This window comes from Phyllostomus hastatus, unplaced genomic scaffold (genome assembly GCF_019186645.2).
Source record: "Phyllostomus hastatus isolate PE091 unplaced genomic scaffold, TTU_PhHast_1.1 phas_contig_113, whole genome shotgun sequence".
Lineage (NCBI taxonomy): Eukaryota > Metazoa > Chordata > Mammalia > Chiroptera > Phyllostomidae > Phyllostomus > Phyllostomus hastatus.
Genome location: NW_025333530.1, coordinates 15,341,516 through 15,361,162, shown reverse-complemented (window position 1 = coordinate 15,361,162; position 19,647 = coordinate 15,341,516). Strand labels below are relative to the sequence as shown.

Here is a 19,647-nt window from a genome sequence, read left to right as displayed (position 1 = left end):
TGTGCCTGACTGACGCCGGATGGGAATTTCTCTGCCTGTCTGCCTGGTTGGGACTCAGGCCTGTGCCATGTTCTGAGCCAGCTGTAAACATGGCCAGTGGCTAAAATACCTCCCCAAATGAACCCAGCTGCTCCCCTTGCAGTCTCCTCCTACCACCAGTCAAATGGATAGTCAATTAAGCCAGTTAGCCGCAAGAAAAGGAGACCACATTAACCCCAAAATGCAGCAGTGGAAGTAGAGGATCCTTGAGCAATTTACAGTCCCCTAGGCTGGATTCAACAATTGCAAATAAGAGTGCTCTGTAAAGCTAGTCAGCCAGAATTTTACAGCTTTATCTCCTTAGCTGTGGCACAGGTAATTAGTGTAGCTTAAGTGGCACTTCCTTTGCTCTGTTCAAAACAGCTCTGCTATGACCCTGAAGTAAGCAACTTTTCTATTTTTAACTGAGGTTCAGAGATTATAGATGATGCCTGAATACAAGTAACTGTGAAGTGGGAGTGCCAAACATATGGAGAAGGGATTTGTTAGAAAAAGTGCATTACCCACTGTTACTACTGTTCTTTTTGGACTATAAGATGCCCCCTAGCCCCGCCCCCAATTTGGGAGGAATAATGGTGGTTAATGCTACTGTTGTTTACATTTACACTGGTGAAATGTTATTCAATATTTTACATTATTTGCTTCCAAATTTTTTTTTCCTATTTTCCTCTAAAACCTAGGTATGTCTTATGGTCCAAAAAATACAGTAAGCACCTGTAGTGAGCACCCATGTGCTAATCACTATACAAAGAACAAGACCAACACCCCTTCGTGTCATAGGCCTTCATAGTAGCCATAAAACAAAGATGTTATAATTTCTAATATACAGAGAAGGAAACTAAAGTTCAGAGAAATTATGAGTATTTCTAAGTCAAACTAGGATTCAATCTCAGGTCAGCTGATTCAAAATTTTAGCCACTTCTAAATACTACCTTAAACCACAATGTCCAAGTTGTTTCCTTCAACTAACCCCATAGGAGCAATTTCTGACAGGCAGTGTAAACCTGAATTACATGCAAACACCGACAACATAAACTTCAGCAGACAACTTGAAAGAGGGAAAAAAATGTTTTAATACAGGCCCTTTTATCCTATCATCTGATATTGAAGACAGCAAGACACCAGCCTATTCATTATGCAGGCAGTAGACTTAGGCTCAAGGATCCCCATCAGAATATGTCTCCTGCCTAAACGCTTCGTCCAAGAGCCACAGTATAGACTTGACTAAAGAACAGGAGCTGTTTGGGGATCTCGGGCCAAAAGGCTCTTGGAGATCAGGCATTAGGTCTTTGAAGAGTTCACTACGCTGAACTCTATTTGGTGCTATAGGTCCCATCCATTCCTTGAATGAGGTCAAATCAACCTTGCCTGGCCAATGTGTCTCAGTTGGTTGGAGCACCATACTGTAGATCAGGAAGTCACTGGTTTGAATCCCAGTCAGGGCATATACCTAAGTTGTGAGTTCAGTCCCTGATTGGGGCATGTGAGGAAGGCAACCGACTACGATGTTTCTCTCGCATCAATGTTTCTCTCCCCTCCCCTTCCCCTCTCTCTCCCTCTGGAGTGAATATATAGGTATATATATATGTGTATACACATATACACATACCAATGTGACCTTTAAGGAGCTCTGTAAGGGAAGTGGAGCTCTTAGGGATGCATGCAAAGAGAGAAGTACACTCTACAGTTAAGAATCATTGGCAGGTCCCCAGAATAAATTTAACAACCCTAAAATCCTATCATTTTATTTAAAGACTCTAGGAGCAAAGACCCAACCACAGGGTGGTACTCCTGGATAGAAGATAAAGCAGCTATTGTCCATACTCAGAAGTGCTGAGGTGCCCTCCCCCACTAGTCTTGAATAATCTACTGTTCAAAAAGTCAACAGGAGAAACAGTGGACTGGCCAAAGAGAAGGCAGGAAAAAATCTTTAGTCCTGAAAACTATAGCATCAAATCAGAGTGGAGTCCTGCACATGTCTGCCTGATTCCCGTGTTCCTAATGCTGTGGCTCCACCATCACACCCCTTCCATGAGCTGCTTAAGTGCCCCTCCTGGAATGCACAAGCAGGTCCCGCTGCAGCCCGGACTCCAGACTTCCAGTCAGCCTGACCATGGGAGGGTCGGTCAGCAGAGTCAATTTGTTGAAAACACCTCGACCAAAGTAGTCAGCAATCACAGAGAAGCTGTCATTGGAGCACTTGAGCTGCAGGGAAAGAGGAGAAGTAGGAATTAGAACTGAAGTGCTAGTTTCCTCAAATGAGGGGAAGAGAAAAGCCCTACAGTGTCCCCCTGACTTTCTGTGAGTGAGTACTCATCTATCCAACTCTTCCCCACCTGGTGCTGGAACTGATCATGGAGGTCTCGCTTCTGTTCTTGGGCCCGGATCATATCCATGACCTTCCGGTTTTCAGGGAGGCAGGTGGGGCAGTCAGCATCACTTTCCGAGTAACTCTCAAAACAGTGTTGGTGGAAGGAGTGTCCACAGAGAAAGTGGACTGAGGGCAACTCCAAGGCACTGTTACAGATGCTGCACTTGGTCTTCTGGAAAATCTTTGGACTACAGGCAAGGGAGACCAGAAAGAAGTGGCAAACAGTGAGGGCAGGGCCGGTAGCCAAGTGAAAAGAGAAAGCAGCTGGAGTCATTAAGGAGAGATCCAAGGCCCTGCTCTTCTTACAACCTAAAAAAGGTCAGAAGAGGACAACAGCACTGGGCTTACAATGAGTCTCAGTATGCTTCCAGAAAGTCCTATTAACCCAGGGGGATATGGTTCTATTTCAGTTTTCACAAGTGCCATAAAATTGTCTTTCAGGTTTTCACTCAAATATGACTCTTTCAGAGAGGCCTTTCCTGAATACCTTATAAATTCTCTCTCTCTCACACACACACTCCTCACCCTACACCCCTTCCTCAATTAATTTTCCCCTTAGAACTCATCACCATCTAATATACTATATTTTACTTATTTAACACGTTTACTCTGTCTCTACCTCTACAATGTAAGCTCCATAAAGGCAGGGCTCTTTGTGTTAAGAACAGTGCCTAGGATATAATACGAGCTCAGTAAATGTTTCTGAAATTATTGTTCTCTAATAAATACTTTACAATGTTAAGGGCAGATAAGACTTAAGGGTAGGCATTAATGTCTGCTATACATATGCGTAAATTCTCCAGATTTTGTATTTTCTAGAGCAAAATTTTTACCTCTGAATGGCCTGTAACCATACAATTTAGGTGTGTGTTTAGAAAATATAAAATACAGGCATATACAGAAAGAAAAGTACCTGCCCTAGATAATACCCTCCAAAGCCCAATAAATAATGATCTATATAATAAACTCTTCTTTAGAGTTTCTCTTTAAAACAGATCTTCAAGCAGAAAATGCTCAAACACACTCCATCTTTTGTCTTTGAAATTATTTAATGACACAGTGTAAAGAACAAGGTTATCCCCTGGATGCCTCCACTTAACAAGATGCCAAGTACCTCGTCTTGAGCTCCAGAATCTCCTGGCGGATGCGGGTGGTTTCCTCTCGGTACCGCCGTACCCGGAGCTCGTCCTGTGCAATCTGCTGGCTCTGTTTCTGCAGTTTTTGGATGAGGTAGTCCCGGATGACAGACAGGGTGGCTGTGGAGTTGTGGGCCAAGGTCTGCACCACTGAGATTGGGGTCCAGGAGGAAACAAAACAATGAACCAAGCAGTGCCCTCTAGACAGAGTTGAAGGGCTCCTACCCTAGAGCCCCTGATTTTTAGCAGCTGACACCTGCCCACCCACCCTGTCCTTCCAAGTACCTAGAAGGGGTGGCATGAGGTTCTTGTTCTCAATATGCTTGAGCACAGCTGCCACATACTCCTTGCAGTCCTCCTCCTTGCGGGCAAAGTAGCTGAGTGCCTGTTCCCACAGGGAGGGTTCCTGCTCCCCATGGCACTCACACACAGCGATCACCTGCCGGTACTGCTCATGCTGCATGTGGTAGTGCATAATCTGCTGATACCTAATACCAAGGCAAAGCAAACCTCACTAGCTGCTGTTGGAAAATTACTTGGATCCTTCCCCCTTCCCTGAAATTCCCCAAACCCTTACAGCTTCCCCTGCTCATAGAGGTAAAGGACCCCATCCTGGAAGTCATGCATCTGGCATAGGACCAGGGCCTTGTCAAAGACATCACAGAAGCGGCCACTCTTCAGAAGGGAGATAGCCTCTGCATGAAGTTTCTCTTTGACCTAGGGAAGGAGGAGAGTAGAACTGCTGGACAGAAGAACAAAAACAATCACAAGGCCTCTTTGGACAAGGCAAGTCAACTATCTCTTCCCCTCAGTCCAATTTCCTCTTCATTGAGGACATTTAGGCACCAACAGTGAGATGTTCTTGATCTACAGAAGGCAGCAAAAAAACATATAAGATGGAAGAACTGTCTTTTCTCCAGTACCTCCTGCAGCTTTTTCCAGGCCTCACCTGTGGATCCTTCTCATGGGCCCAGTTCTGTAGTCGTAACTCAAGAAGTGTGTCATAGATGCCCTGTGGTGAGTTGGGCTGCACTGCACTCATGTGCTCTAGGAAAGCTTTCAGCTCTCGTGGATTGTTGGCAAAGATGGGGATAAACTCCTCTGAGTTGGCCTAAGATGGCAAGGGAAGAGAGAAAAGGCCAAGGGAGAGGGCTTGGTATCCATGAGGCCCGTATGGTGATCCCTGGTGTAAAACAGGCATTTTCCCAGAGGCCTCACCCTGCAAACTGGAGCCTCCTTGTCACGCTGGCCTTCCGGGCTAGGCTGATAGTTGGTACAAAGTCCCTTCAGCAACTGGGTCATCTGCTCTGGAATATGGTGCATGAGGATCTTGCCATAGCGTTTCATATTGCTTTCTGCCTGCTCAAAAGGCAGCTTGCCAATGTACCTAAGGGCTTCCTGATAGTTCTGTAGAAAGGTAAAGAGCAGAGTAAAAGTGCATGCTGCTGCCTCACCCATCAGGAAGCACTGTCATCATTCTAGGATGCCCTAGGAAAAAGAACAGAACTCTGAGCCAAGGTAGAGTCTCCTCTACCTTGATGTCCTCTAGCTGGATCTTCAAGTACCACTCATGATGTGCATGGTCCTCGGCCAAATAGAGGGCTTGAGAGTAGTAGCCAGCCTGCCGGAGGACCTTGATGGCTGTCTCCACATCAAAGTGGACTTCACTCTCACTCTTTGTCTGCCAGGGAACATTAGATAAAATCATTCAGAGAGGTTATGGTTAAGGAAGGGAGAGAAAAAATGTGGCTGATTCTAAAACCACTTTATTAAGATAATAATAAAGTCACGCTTTTAAAATGTTATCTTGACTCTCAGAAAGTTTCTAAGAGCCAAAGTCTTCCTCTGTCCCTACTATTCCTTCCCTCTACTATTTGGAGGGACTCCTCTGAGGACAAAGGGCTACCCAAATGCTACTTCCCTGGGCTTGGATACCATGGGAAGTTCTGGCATCATAAAACAAAAGGGGATATGGGAGAGAACTAATGGGAAAGGCTATTCCTCTTTCTAGTTTATAAACCAGAGGGTCCAGATTCCCAAATAAGGTCAGCTTTTTCTTTCCCTGCATCCTGCTGAAGGGCAAGCCCTGGTGAAGCTGCCTCAAGGAATATCCCACCACCACTACCACCCTGCACCTTGATGAACTCCTCCAGCTTCAAGCTATCCTTGAGCTTGGTATAGCAGTTGAGCAGCAGGGTGGTGTGGTCGGCATTGGCCAGGGATTGCCGATGCAGAGTCTGCAGGTAGGCAGTCAGGTTGTGGATACGCTGGGCATCCAGAAACTTGCGGATCACATATGATGGCTCCAACTTCCCGATGGTTCTAGGGAGACATGTACATAAAGAAGCATCTGGATTAGTGCACTTTTCAAACTGTCATGTGCATGGGAATCACTTGCAGTTCTTAAAATGCCAATTCTATTTCAGCAGGTATGGAGTGAGGCCTGAAAGCCTGGACTTCTAACAAAGTCCCAGGTGGTATTAATGCTACTAGACTGTAGACCACATGAGTAGCAAGCCTCCAGAGAACTAGTTCTTTTTTTTTTTTTTTTTTATTGATTTTAGATAGAAACATCAATTTGTTGTTCCACTCATTCATTGGTTGATTATTGTATGTACCTTGACCAGGGATCAAAACCCACTACCTTGGCATATCGGGATGACACTCTAACCAACTAGTCTACCTGGCCAGGACCAAAAAACTGGCCCTTAAAGTTGGCTTAAAACAGGAATTGTAGAGAGTTAGGGAAAAAAGCTAGAAAGGTTGCTAAAATTCCCAGAATTAATATCAACGAAAGAAAATGTGGAAGTATTAGGTCAAAATGAGTAACAGGGGTCAAACTATAGTTTAAAATAATGGGTATTCATTAGTTCAACTGCATACTGGTCATTAATATTTGACCCTGAACATTCCCTTTCCAGTAAGGTATACTGTCTTCTCACTCAAGCCATCACAGTTTCTGCAGAAAAAAAAGGACAGTTGCTGGTGGAGTCCACTCCCTTCCCCAAGCACAGGTTTTAGCCTCTCTGGTTGCGTGTCTCTGCATTAAGAGCTACATCCTCAAGCACCTCCAGACTAACCTGATATACTGCTGGACAGCCCCATCATGATTACCCTTGCTGTAGAGATGATCCCCATACTGCATGAAGATATGGGCCAATCCATCACTGTCCAGGTGCTGGCTCTTGGCCAGGTTAATTGCCATCTCAAATAGGTTCTTCTTAAACAGCATCTGGAAGCAAAGAGATGAGAAAATTGGTAGATGCAGTCCTGAGGAGACACCTTCCCAGAATGAACCCACAACATGCCCCACAGTCCTAAAGTTTCAATCTGACTATATCCTAGACAGGGTGAGACCTCTCAGATACCCTCAAGACCAACATCACCTTACCTACTAGGGTTCTCTGCAGAGTGGACCCTGAGAGCGGGCTCTGGCCCCCAGGCATTACTTCCCTCTAAGGCTTCATGCCAGACCATTTACTTTGTAACTCTACTCTAAGGGAGCTGAGTAGGGCTGTGACCCAAAGGGAAGGATATAATCTGGCCAAGGTGACTTGGGGAGCCTGTTCCTACAGCTCTGTCTGGGTGCATATGGCCAACTCTGGGAATCTGGTGGCCTTGCCTCCAGTTTGGTCTGTGTGTCCTTCTCTTGCAGTGCGTGGACCCGCCCATCCCGCGTCAGCACGTACAGGGAGCCCCATTCAGCAAGCACGTCCACTATATCCTCAAAAACAGCACTATAGGCTATGAACTTGTTACACAAGTCATAGATGTTGAGAATCTGCTTCTCAGAGCTCTGTGGGTCCCCGCTGGTAAACTCTGACCTGTATGGGAAAGAAAAAGCACCAGATATTGTACCCCCTCTACCTCAGCTTCCCCTTTATTTCTTTTCCAATGACAACTTTGGAGCTACCCATTTCACCCAAAACAAATCACCTGTTGGCCCCTCTAGTAGCTCAGCCCATAATATGCAGCATTGTGCTGGCAATTGTAGAAATAGAACATATAAACCTGACCTTACCCTATAAGATTCTATAACTAACACAAGCAACATATTAAAAAATTTAGTACATTCAAACATCCATTCATTTAACAAATAATCAGTGCCTGGTGTATGCAGAACATTGTGCTTAGCACTGAATGAAAACAAGTTAACACCTGACAGGGATCACTTCGACCATGCAGAAGACCCTACCACCTCTTTCAGGTGGCTCAGAAGAAAAATACTGGGTCCTGCATTTCCCAATTTCTCTACTACCCAATCCCTTGTTCCTCTGCCCCAATTTATTTTGACTAAAGAGTAAAAAAAACAAAAAAACAAAAAAACAAAAAGCAATACCAGGTTCAAATTGCCTGGAGTGTTCTAGTGCATCAGGGCTGCTCAACAAATGTCTGTAGCAAAACACATCTTCCAGTAAAAACATAATTAAGTCTATGCATAAGCCAAATCTACATAAAGTCAAAGCAGAAGATTGACGGGATCCAGGCATTAGGGTTTTAAAATCAGGTTAATTCTGGGAAACAGGTCCAGCCCTCTCCCTTTCCCTTTTGGAATCCTTACTTGGGAGAAACCTTCCGGTCACGAGAGACAATGACAAGGTAGCCTCTAAACCAATGAGCAATGAGTTTATGGCCCTCAAAGGCGAAGCAGGGCCCACGTTCATCAGGCTGGTACAAGTAGACACACTCATCCCCGGCCACTATGAACTGTAGGTCCTGAGAAGGGTCACTTAGAGCTGAGCATCGTAGGCCACAACCATGAGTATCCAACTCCACACGAGGGCAGTCCTTTCCAGAAACTATATAGGACTAGAAAAAGTAAGAAAGGGTTATCAGGCTCCCTCTGAGGAAGTGGTATCTAAGACTTCACAAAAGTATTCCCATCTCCATCTTAACTCTTTTTAATTCTTAGCACCTTAAGACTTTTCCTGGCTGCTTGCCTTCTCCATTAACCACCACCCATCTACTAAATGCATAAGCAGGGACCACATTTCTCTCCTCTGTACATACTAACACTACCTACTATAGGAATTCTGCAAGTAAGAAAAATGCAGTGACCTTATATTACTTTATAAAAAGACTATTCTTGAGAGTAGGCTGTTAACAGGACCAACAAGAACCAGAGAAGTAAAGCAACTTATCCAATGTCACCGATCAAGTTAAGGAAAAAATTCAGGTCTTTTGCTACAAGTCCAGTTCTTTTCCAAACTCAAACTCTTCCCAGTCTCCTAAGTGAAGAAATAAAATATTAAGCTGAGCAAATGATTCAAGGGTATGTGATGAAAAATGTGAGAATTCTACCTCTCTTACTAGTTCCTTAAGCTAGCTCCCTAAGGAGAAAGAAGCGTTTCTTGCTCACCCGTATGAGTGGAGGTCCTGGTCATACCTGAACATTCTCTGTTGTCACAACAAACAAATGAGTGGTCTTTCCTGCTTGGCGGAAGGCCAGTCCAGTAACAGGATAGTTGCCCTTGTGCAAAATCTGGGTCTTGCTATGCCGGTCCCGAGTGATGTCTCCTTTGTTCAATGTAACACTGCCATCTGTGAAACCTGTACAAGAACAGGAAACAACACTTAATTGAAGCTGAAAATCAGGAAGCACAAAATGGCAAATGGCCATTTGAAGTATTCATTAGAAGTGACACAATTCCTCCTCATACGCAAATTCTCCAAAGGTTAATATGAAGATAGGTACTTACTGACTCGTTTTCAACGAACAAAACTAAATCCTAACTCCAAATTTAATAACCCTGAAAAAATGGTCTCATGAGTCCAGGCTGGTGTGGCTCAGTGGATTGAGAGTGGGCCTGCAAATCAAAGGGTTGCTGGTTCAATTCCCAGTGAGGGCACACGCCTGGGTTGCAGGCGAGGTCCCCGGTAGGGGACATGTGAGAGGGAACCACATGTTGATGATTCTTTCCCTCTTTCTCCTTCCCTTCCCCTCTCTCTAAAAATAAATAAAATCTTTAAAAAAGAAGTATAAATTTTTCTAAATGGTCTGATGAAAACAATGAATGTAAGCTGAAGAAGCAACTCTCGAAGGAATCTATAGCCCTAACTGGTGTAGCTCAGTGGATTGAGGGCTGGCCTGTGAACGAAAGGGTCGCTGGTTCAATCACCAGTCTATGGTACAAGGCTGAGTTGCAGGCCAGGTCCCCAGTAGGGGGTGCAAGCAAGGTAACCACACACTGATGTTTCTCTCCCTCTCTTTCTCTCTCCCTTTCCCTCTCTATAAATACATACATACATACATACATAACTTTTTTAAAAAAAGAAAGAAAATCTATAAAGAATTCTGGAGCTACCCTGGTTGGTGTGGCTCAGTAGACTGAGCACCAGCCTGTGAAACAAAAGGTCACCAGTTTGATTGCCAGTCAGGGCACATGCCTGGGTTGTCGGTCAGGTCCCCAGCTGGGGGTATTCGAGAGGCTACCAATCAATGTTTCTTTCCCACATTGATGTTTCCCTCCTTCTCTCTAAAAATAAATTACCATGGGGAAAAAAAGTCCTGGAGCTTTAGTTTTCACTTTCTTTAAAAAAAAAGATTATATTTATTAATTTTTAGGGAGAGGGGAAGGGAGGGAGAAAGAAAAGGAGAGAAACATCGATGTGTGAGGGAAACATTAATCAGATGTCTCTCACATGCTTCAACTAGGGGCCTGGCCCCGCAACCTAGGCATGAGCCCCAACTGGGAATTAAACCAGCGATCTTTCAGTTTGCAAGGCACTCAATCCACTGAGCCACACCATCCAGGATACTTTGCCTTCTTTCTGCTTACCGATGGCCATAAAGTTGAGATTTTCATGGACAGTCAAACAAGACACAACAGTCGGCTCTGATCCTGGAATGGCAGGGAAGATTCGAGTACAGAGTGGATTGCCACCATCTCTCTTCTCCAGGTTCCAGATCTTCACCTGTGGGCAGACCTCAGATGGGTGAATGCTAGTCTCCCTCCAACAAACAGCCATTCCCAGGCTTCTGGGTCTTTCCTGTTACCTTTCAAGGACTCACCAGGGGGTTGATGCCCTGTTCGTCCTCACCTACGGATGCTAGAATATTGTGCTGCTTCAGTTGGTACAGGTGTGTCACCCGTAGTTTGTAGGCTTGGAAACCTGAAAGCTGTAGGGAGCGTGGCAAGAACCAGATCTGGCCTTCCATATGTGTAGAGTAGTCAAGGAGCCTCCTTTCCAAGGAGAGATACTTATATTTAGACCACAACCCAGATAACAACATACATTTAAATTTTGCACAGATTTTCCCACACATTATTTCCTGGGACTCCATATCTTAAAAAGAGTGAAAAACAAACAAGCAAGCAAACAAACAAAAAAAGGCCCAGAGTTTAGAGCCAGCAATATGAAAAACAGAGCAGCAAACTCCTGGTTTCATTTACCTTGTCACCCACAATACTAGCTAGAGGAAATAATGACACCTTACATATGCAACTTTTAAAGTCAGCTTGCATTCTTTATTTTGATCTTAAAATAACCCTACTACGAATTGGTATTTTATTACGTAAGAAAACTGAAGCCGGGAGAACTTAAATGAATTGTCCAAGATTACTTGGTTATCAACCAAGTTATCTCTAACAGGTTAGAGAATAGACTTCTTTCTCTCCTGTGACCCAGTGGGCGTCCATCTAAAAGAAAGTGGCATGTAACACTAACCCCTCTGACGGAAAGATTCCATCTCAGGAGCATCTCTTCAGGGATCCGGAGAGGGAAGAGACAGTTTCAGAGCAAGGATATCTCCAAAGACTATGCTCCCTCGGCCTGAGTCGCAGACAGTGATGCCAGGAGGGAGGCAAAGGAACTTGGAAGCAGCGGATCCAGAGTTAGGCGCGGCCCCGGGAGCGGGACCATCATTGCTCAGAGGTTCCTTAATCGCCTCCTTGTCGAAGAAAACAAAGCGACGCCATTGAAGGTAGGCCGCCATCTTGGTCAAAGGTCCCAAGTCGCCCAGTTAGAGGTCACGTGAGAAGCTCTGGGGATCACGTGACTCGACAGCTTCCCGGAGCCTGGTTGCACCTGCGCTCTACAGTTGGGGGTGACGGCTTCCTGCTGCTGGGAGAGTAGGCGGGGCCGCGTGAGGCACGCCTCCCCCGCCCATCGCTTGCAATGTAGTTTGCGAATTGGCTGCGTCAAACTGGACTGGCTAAAAAGGTTGCAAGAGCAGGGCCCTTCACCTCTTTGAACACCAGTTTTCTTCTTTATTTAAGTGTACGGGCGTTGAAGGATCACGGTGAAGACTGTCACGCGCTTTGAACTATAACCTGCTGTGCCTTAATTATGTTGTCACCTCACAGTACTGTTTTGAGGCATAAATGAACCATTTGTATAAAACTGTTTTTTCAGTGTAGGAGAGAAAAATAAAATCGGAAGTTTGTGTCTTCTTCCAGATACAGACGTGAACACAGTCAGTATCTTATTTTTCGTGTCCGTCTGTTAGAGTGTGTGGCTCGTAACAGATATTTAAAATATGTTTCTTGAAGAATTTGGGAAATACCGATAGGGAGGGAACTCCCAAGAACCTGGGCTTTCTCTCTCTTTTCATAGCGGCAGGGTACGGGGCATAAACACAACACAGCAAAAAGCCTGGGAGTGGCAATTCTGAGAGCTGAATGATTTAACAAGTGTTAAGTGTCTAAGCTATTCTTTGGCCACCCACAATCCCCAACTATGGCAAAACCAACTGTCCACGTGGAAAACCGTAGGTGTGTTGTGTATCACAAGGAGCTATGTACAGAAGTGACATAGTCATTCTGAGAGTATGTGCAAAAAAGTGGCCATATGGTATTTGTGAAGTTTATTTCTGCACACGCGCGCACACACACACACACACACACACACACACACTGCCTTTTAGTTTTAGAATATTTTACTCATTCCTACCAGCCCAAGTTCCCAGAGAGCAGGGGCCCTGTCTTGTTTACCATGAACCAGGCCTAACAGGGCCTAGTAGTTGCTCCATATTTGATTGAAGGAATGAATGTGGATGATTTTCCTCTTATCCCCTCCTCTCTTCAATCTAGTTGACAGGAAAGGTAGTGTCCATTTATCTAAAGAGCTAAATGAGGGGAACAAATTGGCCACCACCAGTCATACAGATTTTCTAATTTCCATTCCAGCTTCTAGTTCTTTTATCACGCAGGTATTGGAGCTATTTCAGGATCTCAACCATAGGCAGAAAGCTCAAATGGGGAGTAGATTGGACCCACTTTCACCTGCTGAGCATACTCTGTACTACTCATTAGAATTTTTAGATAGTATGTCAGTTGTTAAGACTATGAATGTTAAAAGAAGCAATATGAAAACAGATGTGAACAGAGTGGCATCTTTGTTGTTGACTTGGGTGTCTCCTATACTGTCTAGTGGCAGGGACCCAGAGTCTTCTGATGTGTGAATCTGGTAAGGCCTGTGCTCATTGATGAGGGTACAAAAGCAGAGATTGACCTGCCAGAACAACTCACAACATCTCTTCAGACCTACTGCCTTCCTTCCTTTCCTCCTTTGACAAAAGTATATTGAGTATACACTATTGCTGGAATTGTATTAAATGCTGAGAATATAAATATGAGCAAGACATGATTCTTGCCCTTTAGGGAGCTCAACCACCACTAGAATGGGCAGACATAAAATGGACTGACAGTAACAGCCCTTAATTTCATGTAGTGAATTACATCTAACAAAGTGCTTTCACTTTTTGTGGACTCTTCATAGGAACCATCTGCAAAAGTGTCATTGTCTTTGATGAGAAGTGGAGTGTCAGAGAATTTCAAGTGACTCTGGGCAAAAACATCAAAGTTCTTTGGAAATAAAACAAGTTCTTCAGTTCCTTAACCTTTAATTGGTTTGCTCGGATGTAAAGTTAGGCTGTATTTGTCAGAACATACACCATGGTTTTTCTTTTAGCTATACTTGTCTGAATCCAGGAACTTCAGGATAGTGAGGAAGATAAACAGTCATATCACACAGAAAATGATTATGTGTACAAATTTATTTAAAACTGCATATTAAGAACTCAAATTTGAAGGGACTAAAGATATAGAAGCAATTCAAATCTTTAGCTTGAAACTAGAGATCACAATTCTGAATCAAGAATTACCTAGCAGCCCTGGCTGGTGTAGCAAATGAGTGCGGGCTGCAAACCAAAGGGTCATTGGTTCAATTCTCAGTTAGGGCACATGCCTGGGTTGTGAGCCAGATCCCCAGTGGGAACCATGTGAGAGGCAACCACACATTAATGTCTCTCCCCCTCTTCTTCCCTTCTCCTCTCTCTAAAAATAAATAAATCTTTTTTAAAAAATTGCCCAGCAATCCCTTTTTTCCTTTCAGCAAATTGGTCCCTTGTGATGTACAACAGTCATATCCATTGGAGCACTTCTTGTTCCAGCTGCAAACTTTTATTTTCTATGGTTGTGTTTTTTTCTCTTTTGGCTCCCTGAAGAGAAACCATTTTCTAAAATAATGAAAAGCCTGGGTTTTTTCTCTTAGCTCCTCAAAAGGGTAGCAGCAGTTTCCACTTTAGGAGCAAGATCAACCTAAAATAAACTCAGGGGTCTTATAGTGTAAGCGAGTCCAGGGACCCAAGGCTACAGGGAAAATGGAGAAACAATTTGCTGGTTTTTGATTGTGAAAATCTGGCCTACAAAAAGGACATAAATTTCCCATGAACTTATCAAAGCATGTTACATGCTTTTAACACTGTAATATCACCTTTTAGTTTTACTTCTCTAATGACAAAAACAGTGTTAAGTAGGGTGTGTTTAGTGCTTAGTATGTCCCATGCACTGTGCTAAGCATTTTACCCTTTTTAAAAATGTTTACACCAACCTTGTGAAGATATACTAGCACACCTCTATTATTGATGTGGAAACTGAAGCTCAGGAAAGCTAAACAACTTGTCTGGAGTCACAAAGGTAGGAAGTGGTGGAGTTCGTAGGCAAATTCATGCCTGTCAGACTCCAAAGCCCTGTGTTCTGGGTGCTCAACTTAATTTCTTCTAGAATATTGAAGTCCATAAACTTGTTCTAAGTCTGAATGCTTTTCTGTGAATTTTCAAGAACCTTGAAAGTCTTGTTTTCTCTTTTGGACACACAATAATCCCAATCTCAATGCAAGCTGGGAAATGTTCCCAGTCCTTTGGCTCCTCACCCCCCACCCCATATCCTACTCAAATTCACAAGAGTTTCAAAATGTTCTAAAATATCCTAGTGTCATAAAAGATACCGGGGCTGTCACACTGCTTTTGGGGAGTGCATATTGGTAAGCCTTTCTGGAGGGCAATTTGGCAATGACTAAAAAATTAATTTAAGCCTGTATTTAACTTGTAGAAATTTATCCTAAGTAGGCTATAAAGGATTGATTTGCATAAAGAGTTATCAAAAAAAAGCATTTATTGCAATTTTATAATAGCAAAAAGAAACAACCTGTCAAACAGCAATTTGGTAAATTATTGTACTTTTCTATGCTACAATTCCATAAATAATGCCACTGAAAATTCTGTAGAGGAAAATGATATAGGAAAATTTTTGCAATAAACTAAATGAAAAAGTCACAAAATATCATCTCCATGAAAGTTGAGTTGAAAATTGATTATATCACAATGCTAAAAGTGATTTAATCAAGAAAATGAAATTCTGGGTGTTTTTTAAAATTTTATTCTTTTTTCCCCTATATTCTTCCAGTTTTCTTCAATGACCACATATTTCTTCTGTAATTCTAAAAACATTGTTGTAGGAAGTAAAAAAAAACCCTCATGCTGGTGCACCTTCTCTCCTGCCAAAGAAAATGAGTTTTCCCCTAAGTTTACAGCAAAATCACAAATGCAAAATACTTTTAAAAAAGATTTTACTTATTGATTTTTAGAGAGAGGGGCAGGGAAAGAGAAAGAAAGAGAGAGAAACATCAATGTGTGGTTGCTTCCCACATGCCCTGTACCAGGGACCTGGCCTGCAACCCAGACATGTGCTCTGACTGGGAACCAAACTGGTGACCCTTTGGTTCACAGGCCCACATTCAACCTACTGAGCTATACCAGCCAGGGCACAACAAAATACTTTTTTTTTTTAAGATTTTATTTATTTATTTTTAGAGAGGGAAGGGAGGGAGATGAGAGAGAGAGAGAGGGAGAGGGAGAGAGAGAGAGAGAGAGAGAGAGAGAGGGAGGGAGGGAGGGAGGGAGGGAGGGAGAGAGGGAGAGAGGGAGAGAGAGGGAGATAAAGGGAGAAACATCAATGTGCGGTTGCTGGGGGTCATGGCCTGCAACCCAGGCATGTACCCTGACTGGGAATCGAACCTGCGACACTTTGGTTTGCAGCCCGCACTCAATCCACTAAGCTACGCCAACCAGGACAAAATAATTTTTAAATTTTTATTGAAGTATAATATATATACAAAAAACCTATATACTACAAGCTGTTGAATTTTCACAAAGCCATGGCAACCAGCACTGTAAACAGAGTACTGCCAAAACCCCAGAAGCCTGCATTTATGCCCTTTTCTACCCACAAAGGTAAGCACTATTCCAATTTGTCACTACAGCTTAGTTTTGCCTGTTTTTAAACTTTATATAAGTAAAACATACAGTGTGCACTCTTGGCTCCTGAGATTCATTTGAGTTATCAAATGTAATAGACCATTCATTTTCATTGCTACATCAAATTCTATTATGTGAATGTACTGCAACTTATTTGTCCATCCAGCTATTGGTGGGCACTAGGTTAGTATTAAATTTTGGCCATTATGGATAAAGATGTTACAGTCTTTTGGTAAACATATGTATACATTCTTTAGATATAAATCTAAGAATGAGGCTGCTGGGTAACAACTAATTTTTTTTTTATTTTTCAAGATTTAATTTTTTTTTAGCACAGGTGGCAAACACAAGGCTTGAGAGCCGAATCCAGCCCTCCACCTTGTTTTATCCAGCCCGTGGCACATTGTTTCTACCCAGTGGTAGTGCCAAGCTCTCACTTAACTGTTAAGGAATAGTTATATTTATACAGTCCTAAAATTACATTGGGCCCTTTGAAGGCAATCGAGAGGCGGATGTGGCCCAGGGTTGACAATGAGTTTGTCACATCTGTTTTAGAGAGAGGGGAAGGAAGAGAGGGACAGAAACATCAGTGTATGAGAGAAACATCAATCTATTGGTTGCCTCTCACAGGCCTCCAACTGGAGACCTGGCCCGCAACCCAGGCATGTTCCCCTAATGGGGAACTAAAGAAATGACTTTTTGGTTTGCAGGACAATGCCCAACTCACTTCGTCACATTTCCCCATTTTTTATAACTCGTTTTTGTGAAATACTGTTCTCTGGTCAGAGAACAAAACAGGTGACTGCCTGGAACACTTGCACCTGCTGCACCTCCCACAGGGACAGATACACAAGTCAAAGCTGTAGCTGCAGCAAAACTATGCTCCCACCAAGAGTATTCCAGGATGAGAGCTCATTCAGGAACAGGGAAGACTAACTTTCATAGCTTCCCAATTTGCAGTCATTCAATAGGTTTTTAATAAGTGCATGAAACCATTAATATACAGAATTCGTTTCTGGACAGACTGACTTCTCTGAAGGGCAAAGTCATCCCCATCTCTGTAACCCCAGCACCTAGAACAGTGCTTGCATGTGACAGAGGCTCAATAAATGTTAAAATGTGTATGCTGGTCCTGGCTGGTGTGGCTCAATGGACTGAGCACTGGCCTGCAAATCGAAAGGTTGCCAGTTCCATTTCAAGTCAGGGCACATGCCTGAGTTGTGAGTGGGTCCCTAGTTGGGGGCAGGGGAGAGGCAACTGATCAATGTTTCTCTCACACAAATGGATGTCTATCTCCCTTTCTTTCTCCCTCCCTTCCCCTCTCTCTGGAAATAAATAAATAAATTCTTAAAAAAAATGCATACTCTAAAATGGATGGTAAAAAATCTACCCTACAGGATAGATGGCCAAAAGTAGACAAAAGTAGACTTAGTCATTGAGAAACAAAGTCTTTCTCTGTAGAACCAAAATGACAATTTATATGTCCATCATTAAGCTAAACAATACCCATGCTATAGAATGCTCTATGGCTGTAAACAGCAATGAATTGAATCTTTACAATAAATTATGGAAACACTGCATGATTTATTATGTTACCCCACCCAAAAAAGGTCAAGTTGAAAAAAAATCTAATTGTATAACATTTTATCATTTATAAAAAGGCAGTAACCTACATGTTTCAAGAGATGTACATGACCCTGCCCAGGTTGCTCAGTTGGTTACAGCATCATCCCAATACACCAAGATTGCATGACATCAATGAAATCTGGCAGCCAGGGCGTGGACTGAAATGCACATGGGTGAACAATGACTTTACTGTATTAGTCAGTGGGGGTGGTAAACACCCTTAGTGAGTATGTGTACTGTGTGGCCATCGCATTCAAAATGACTGAGCAACTACAGCAAAGAACCTACATCCAATTCCGTGTTAAGCTTGAACATGCTTCTAGTGGAAACTATTCGGATGATTCAGAAGTCCACAGCTATAAGGCAACTGATAGCTTCATCACAACACCACGCCCACTCACGCATCACATCTGAAGAGTTTTTTGGCAAAACATTAGATCACCCAGGTAACTGAGTGACCCAGGTGTGGGGGTGACTTGGCCCCTCTACAGCCCAGATTTGGCACCATGCGACTTCTAGTTTTTCCCAAAACTAAAATCTCCTTTGAAAAAGAAGAGATTTCAGACCATCAATGAGATTCAGGACAATACAATGTTAGCGATTGGGAGAACTGTGTGAGGTCTCAAGGTGTCTACTTTGAAGGGGTCTGAGGCATCATTGTCCTATGAACAATGTTTCTTGTATCTTGTTCAATAAACGTCTCTATTTTTCACATTACGTGGCTGGATACCTTCTGGACAGACCTTGGATATGTACACTAACGCAAAGGAAAATGACTGGAAGGCTTCACACTACACTGTTAACAGATACACACTTGCAGAGGGGAGAGTGAGGTTGCAGATGGTATCAAAGGGATTTAGCTTAATCTAGAATATCTGAATGTTTTCAAAATTATATTTGTGTAATTAAATTGTTAAAATTTTAAGTGAATTTCTCTTTATTTCTAGAAATTTCTCTCCTACCTTAAGACTGCATTATTCTTAAAGGAAGAAATATAGACCTCTCCCTGGTACTCCCAGTAGGTTTATCTTCTAAGCCTAGATACCGGACTGCATTCTCTCCTTAAACATTACAAGAAAGTAGGGAAAGGAACAAATAGAAGTTCCTTAAACAAGTCCTGGATGTCACAGCTGGGTTCTTCAACAGAGCGTCTGTGAAGGAAGGCTCGGAGTCAATACCAGAAAAGAGGAAAAGGGGGATTCATTTCCACATTTAAGAAAAGCGTGCTCATCTCAAATACAACTGGAAAAAATAAATGTGAGCTCGCTAAGGGCTGTGCACATTTCGGTGAGGTTGTAAGGGTCAGAGAAGAGAGTGAGGACAGCCAAATACCTGCCCGACGTGCTTTAAAGTACAAGATTTAATGAAACATTAAATACATATGAGGTGGTGCATATATGCTCAACTAATTACAACCTCACAAATAAGCGTCTTGTGTGTAGGGCTTTGCAATTTGGAATACCCTTTCTTACAAATTGGGTTTAAGTCAAATTCTGCCACTAATACAAGTGTTATTATCTCCAACCCATCCGCGAACATCTCTTGGTGGTGGTCTTTTTTTTTTTTTAACTGCGTCCCCCCCCTTGGTGAAACAAAGGGAACTGGGATGGATTAAGCCTGAGGCACAGCCATTCTCCTGATTTCAATTCAAAACCCAGGGGAGTTCAATACCAACCAGCATACAAGCGCTTGGCGCAGCTAAGATGCCGGTCGAGAGTCCACCCGTCTCAGGCACCCTCACTCCCTACCTCACCAGTAAAGTATTCAGCACCTCAGCCACCAACGTCCCGCGAGCGAACCGGGACCGGAGCCCCAGTGATGTAGCCCCACCTTCTGCGGGTGCCCGTAGAAGTTTCCCCCCAATAGAGGATTTGCCCCTCCGCCGCAGTCAACATTCGAGGAGGAGTAGCAAACTGAGACTGAGGAGCGATGGGCAT

At 43.3% G+C, this 19,647-nt stretch overlaps 1 protein-coding gene across 2 annotated transcripts; it reads right to left on the bottom strand.

Annotated features, from left to right (window-relative positions):
• Positions 1 to 1,092: 1,092 nt before the first annotated feature.
• Positions 1,093 to 11,499, bottom strand: VPS11 (VPS11 core subunit of CORVET and HOPS complexes). Of its 2 annotated transcripts, none has more exons than XM_045839102.1 (16): positions 11,296 to 11,499; positions 10,559 to 10,707; positions 10,326 to 10,461; positions 8,933 to 9,096; positions 8,108 to 8,355; positions 7,169 to 7,370; positions 6,627 to 6,778; positions 5,682 to 5,868; positions 5,081 to 5,227; positions 4,765 to 4,953; positions 4,496 to 4,657; positions 4,124 to 4,263; positions 3,832 to 4,034; positions 3,525 to 3,696; positions 2,376 to 2,598; positions 1,093 to 2,244 (listed from the first exon to the last, which is right to left on the bottom strand). In XM_045839102.1, the coding sequence occupies exons 1-16, from the start codon at positions 11,480 to 11,482 to the stop codon at positions 2,080 to 2,082; spliced, it is 2,826 nt and encodes a 941-aa protein (XP_045695058.1). In that variant the 5' UTR covers positions 11,483 to 11,499; the 3' UTR covers positions 1,093 to 2,079. The 2 variants fall into 2 exon arrangements, with proteins under 2 accessions (XP_045695058.1, XP_045695067.1); XM_045839111.1 differs by having other exon boundaries at positions 10,559 to 10,730; positions 11,215 to 11,351.
• Positions 11,500 to 19,647: the final 8,148 nt, after the last annotated feature.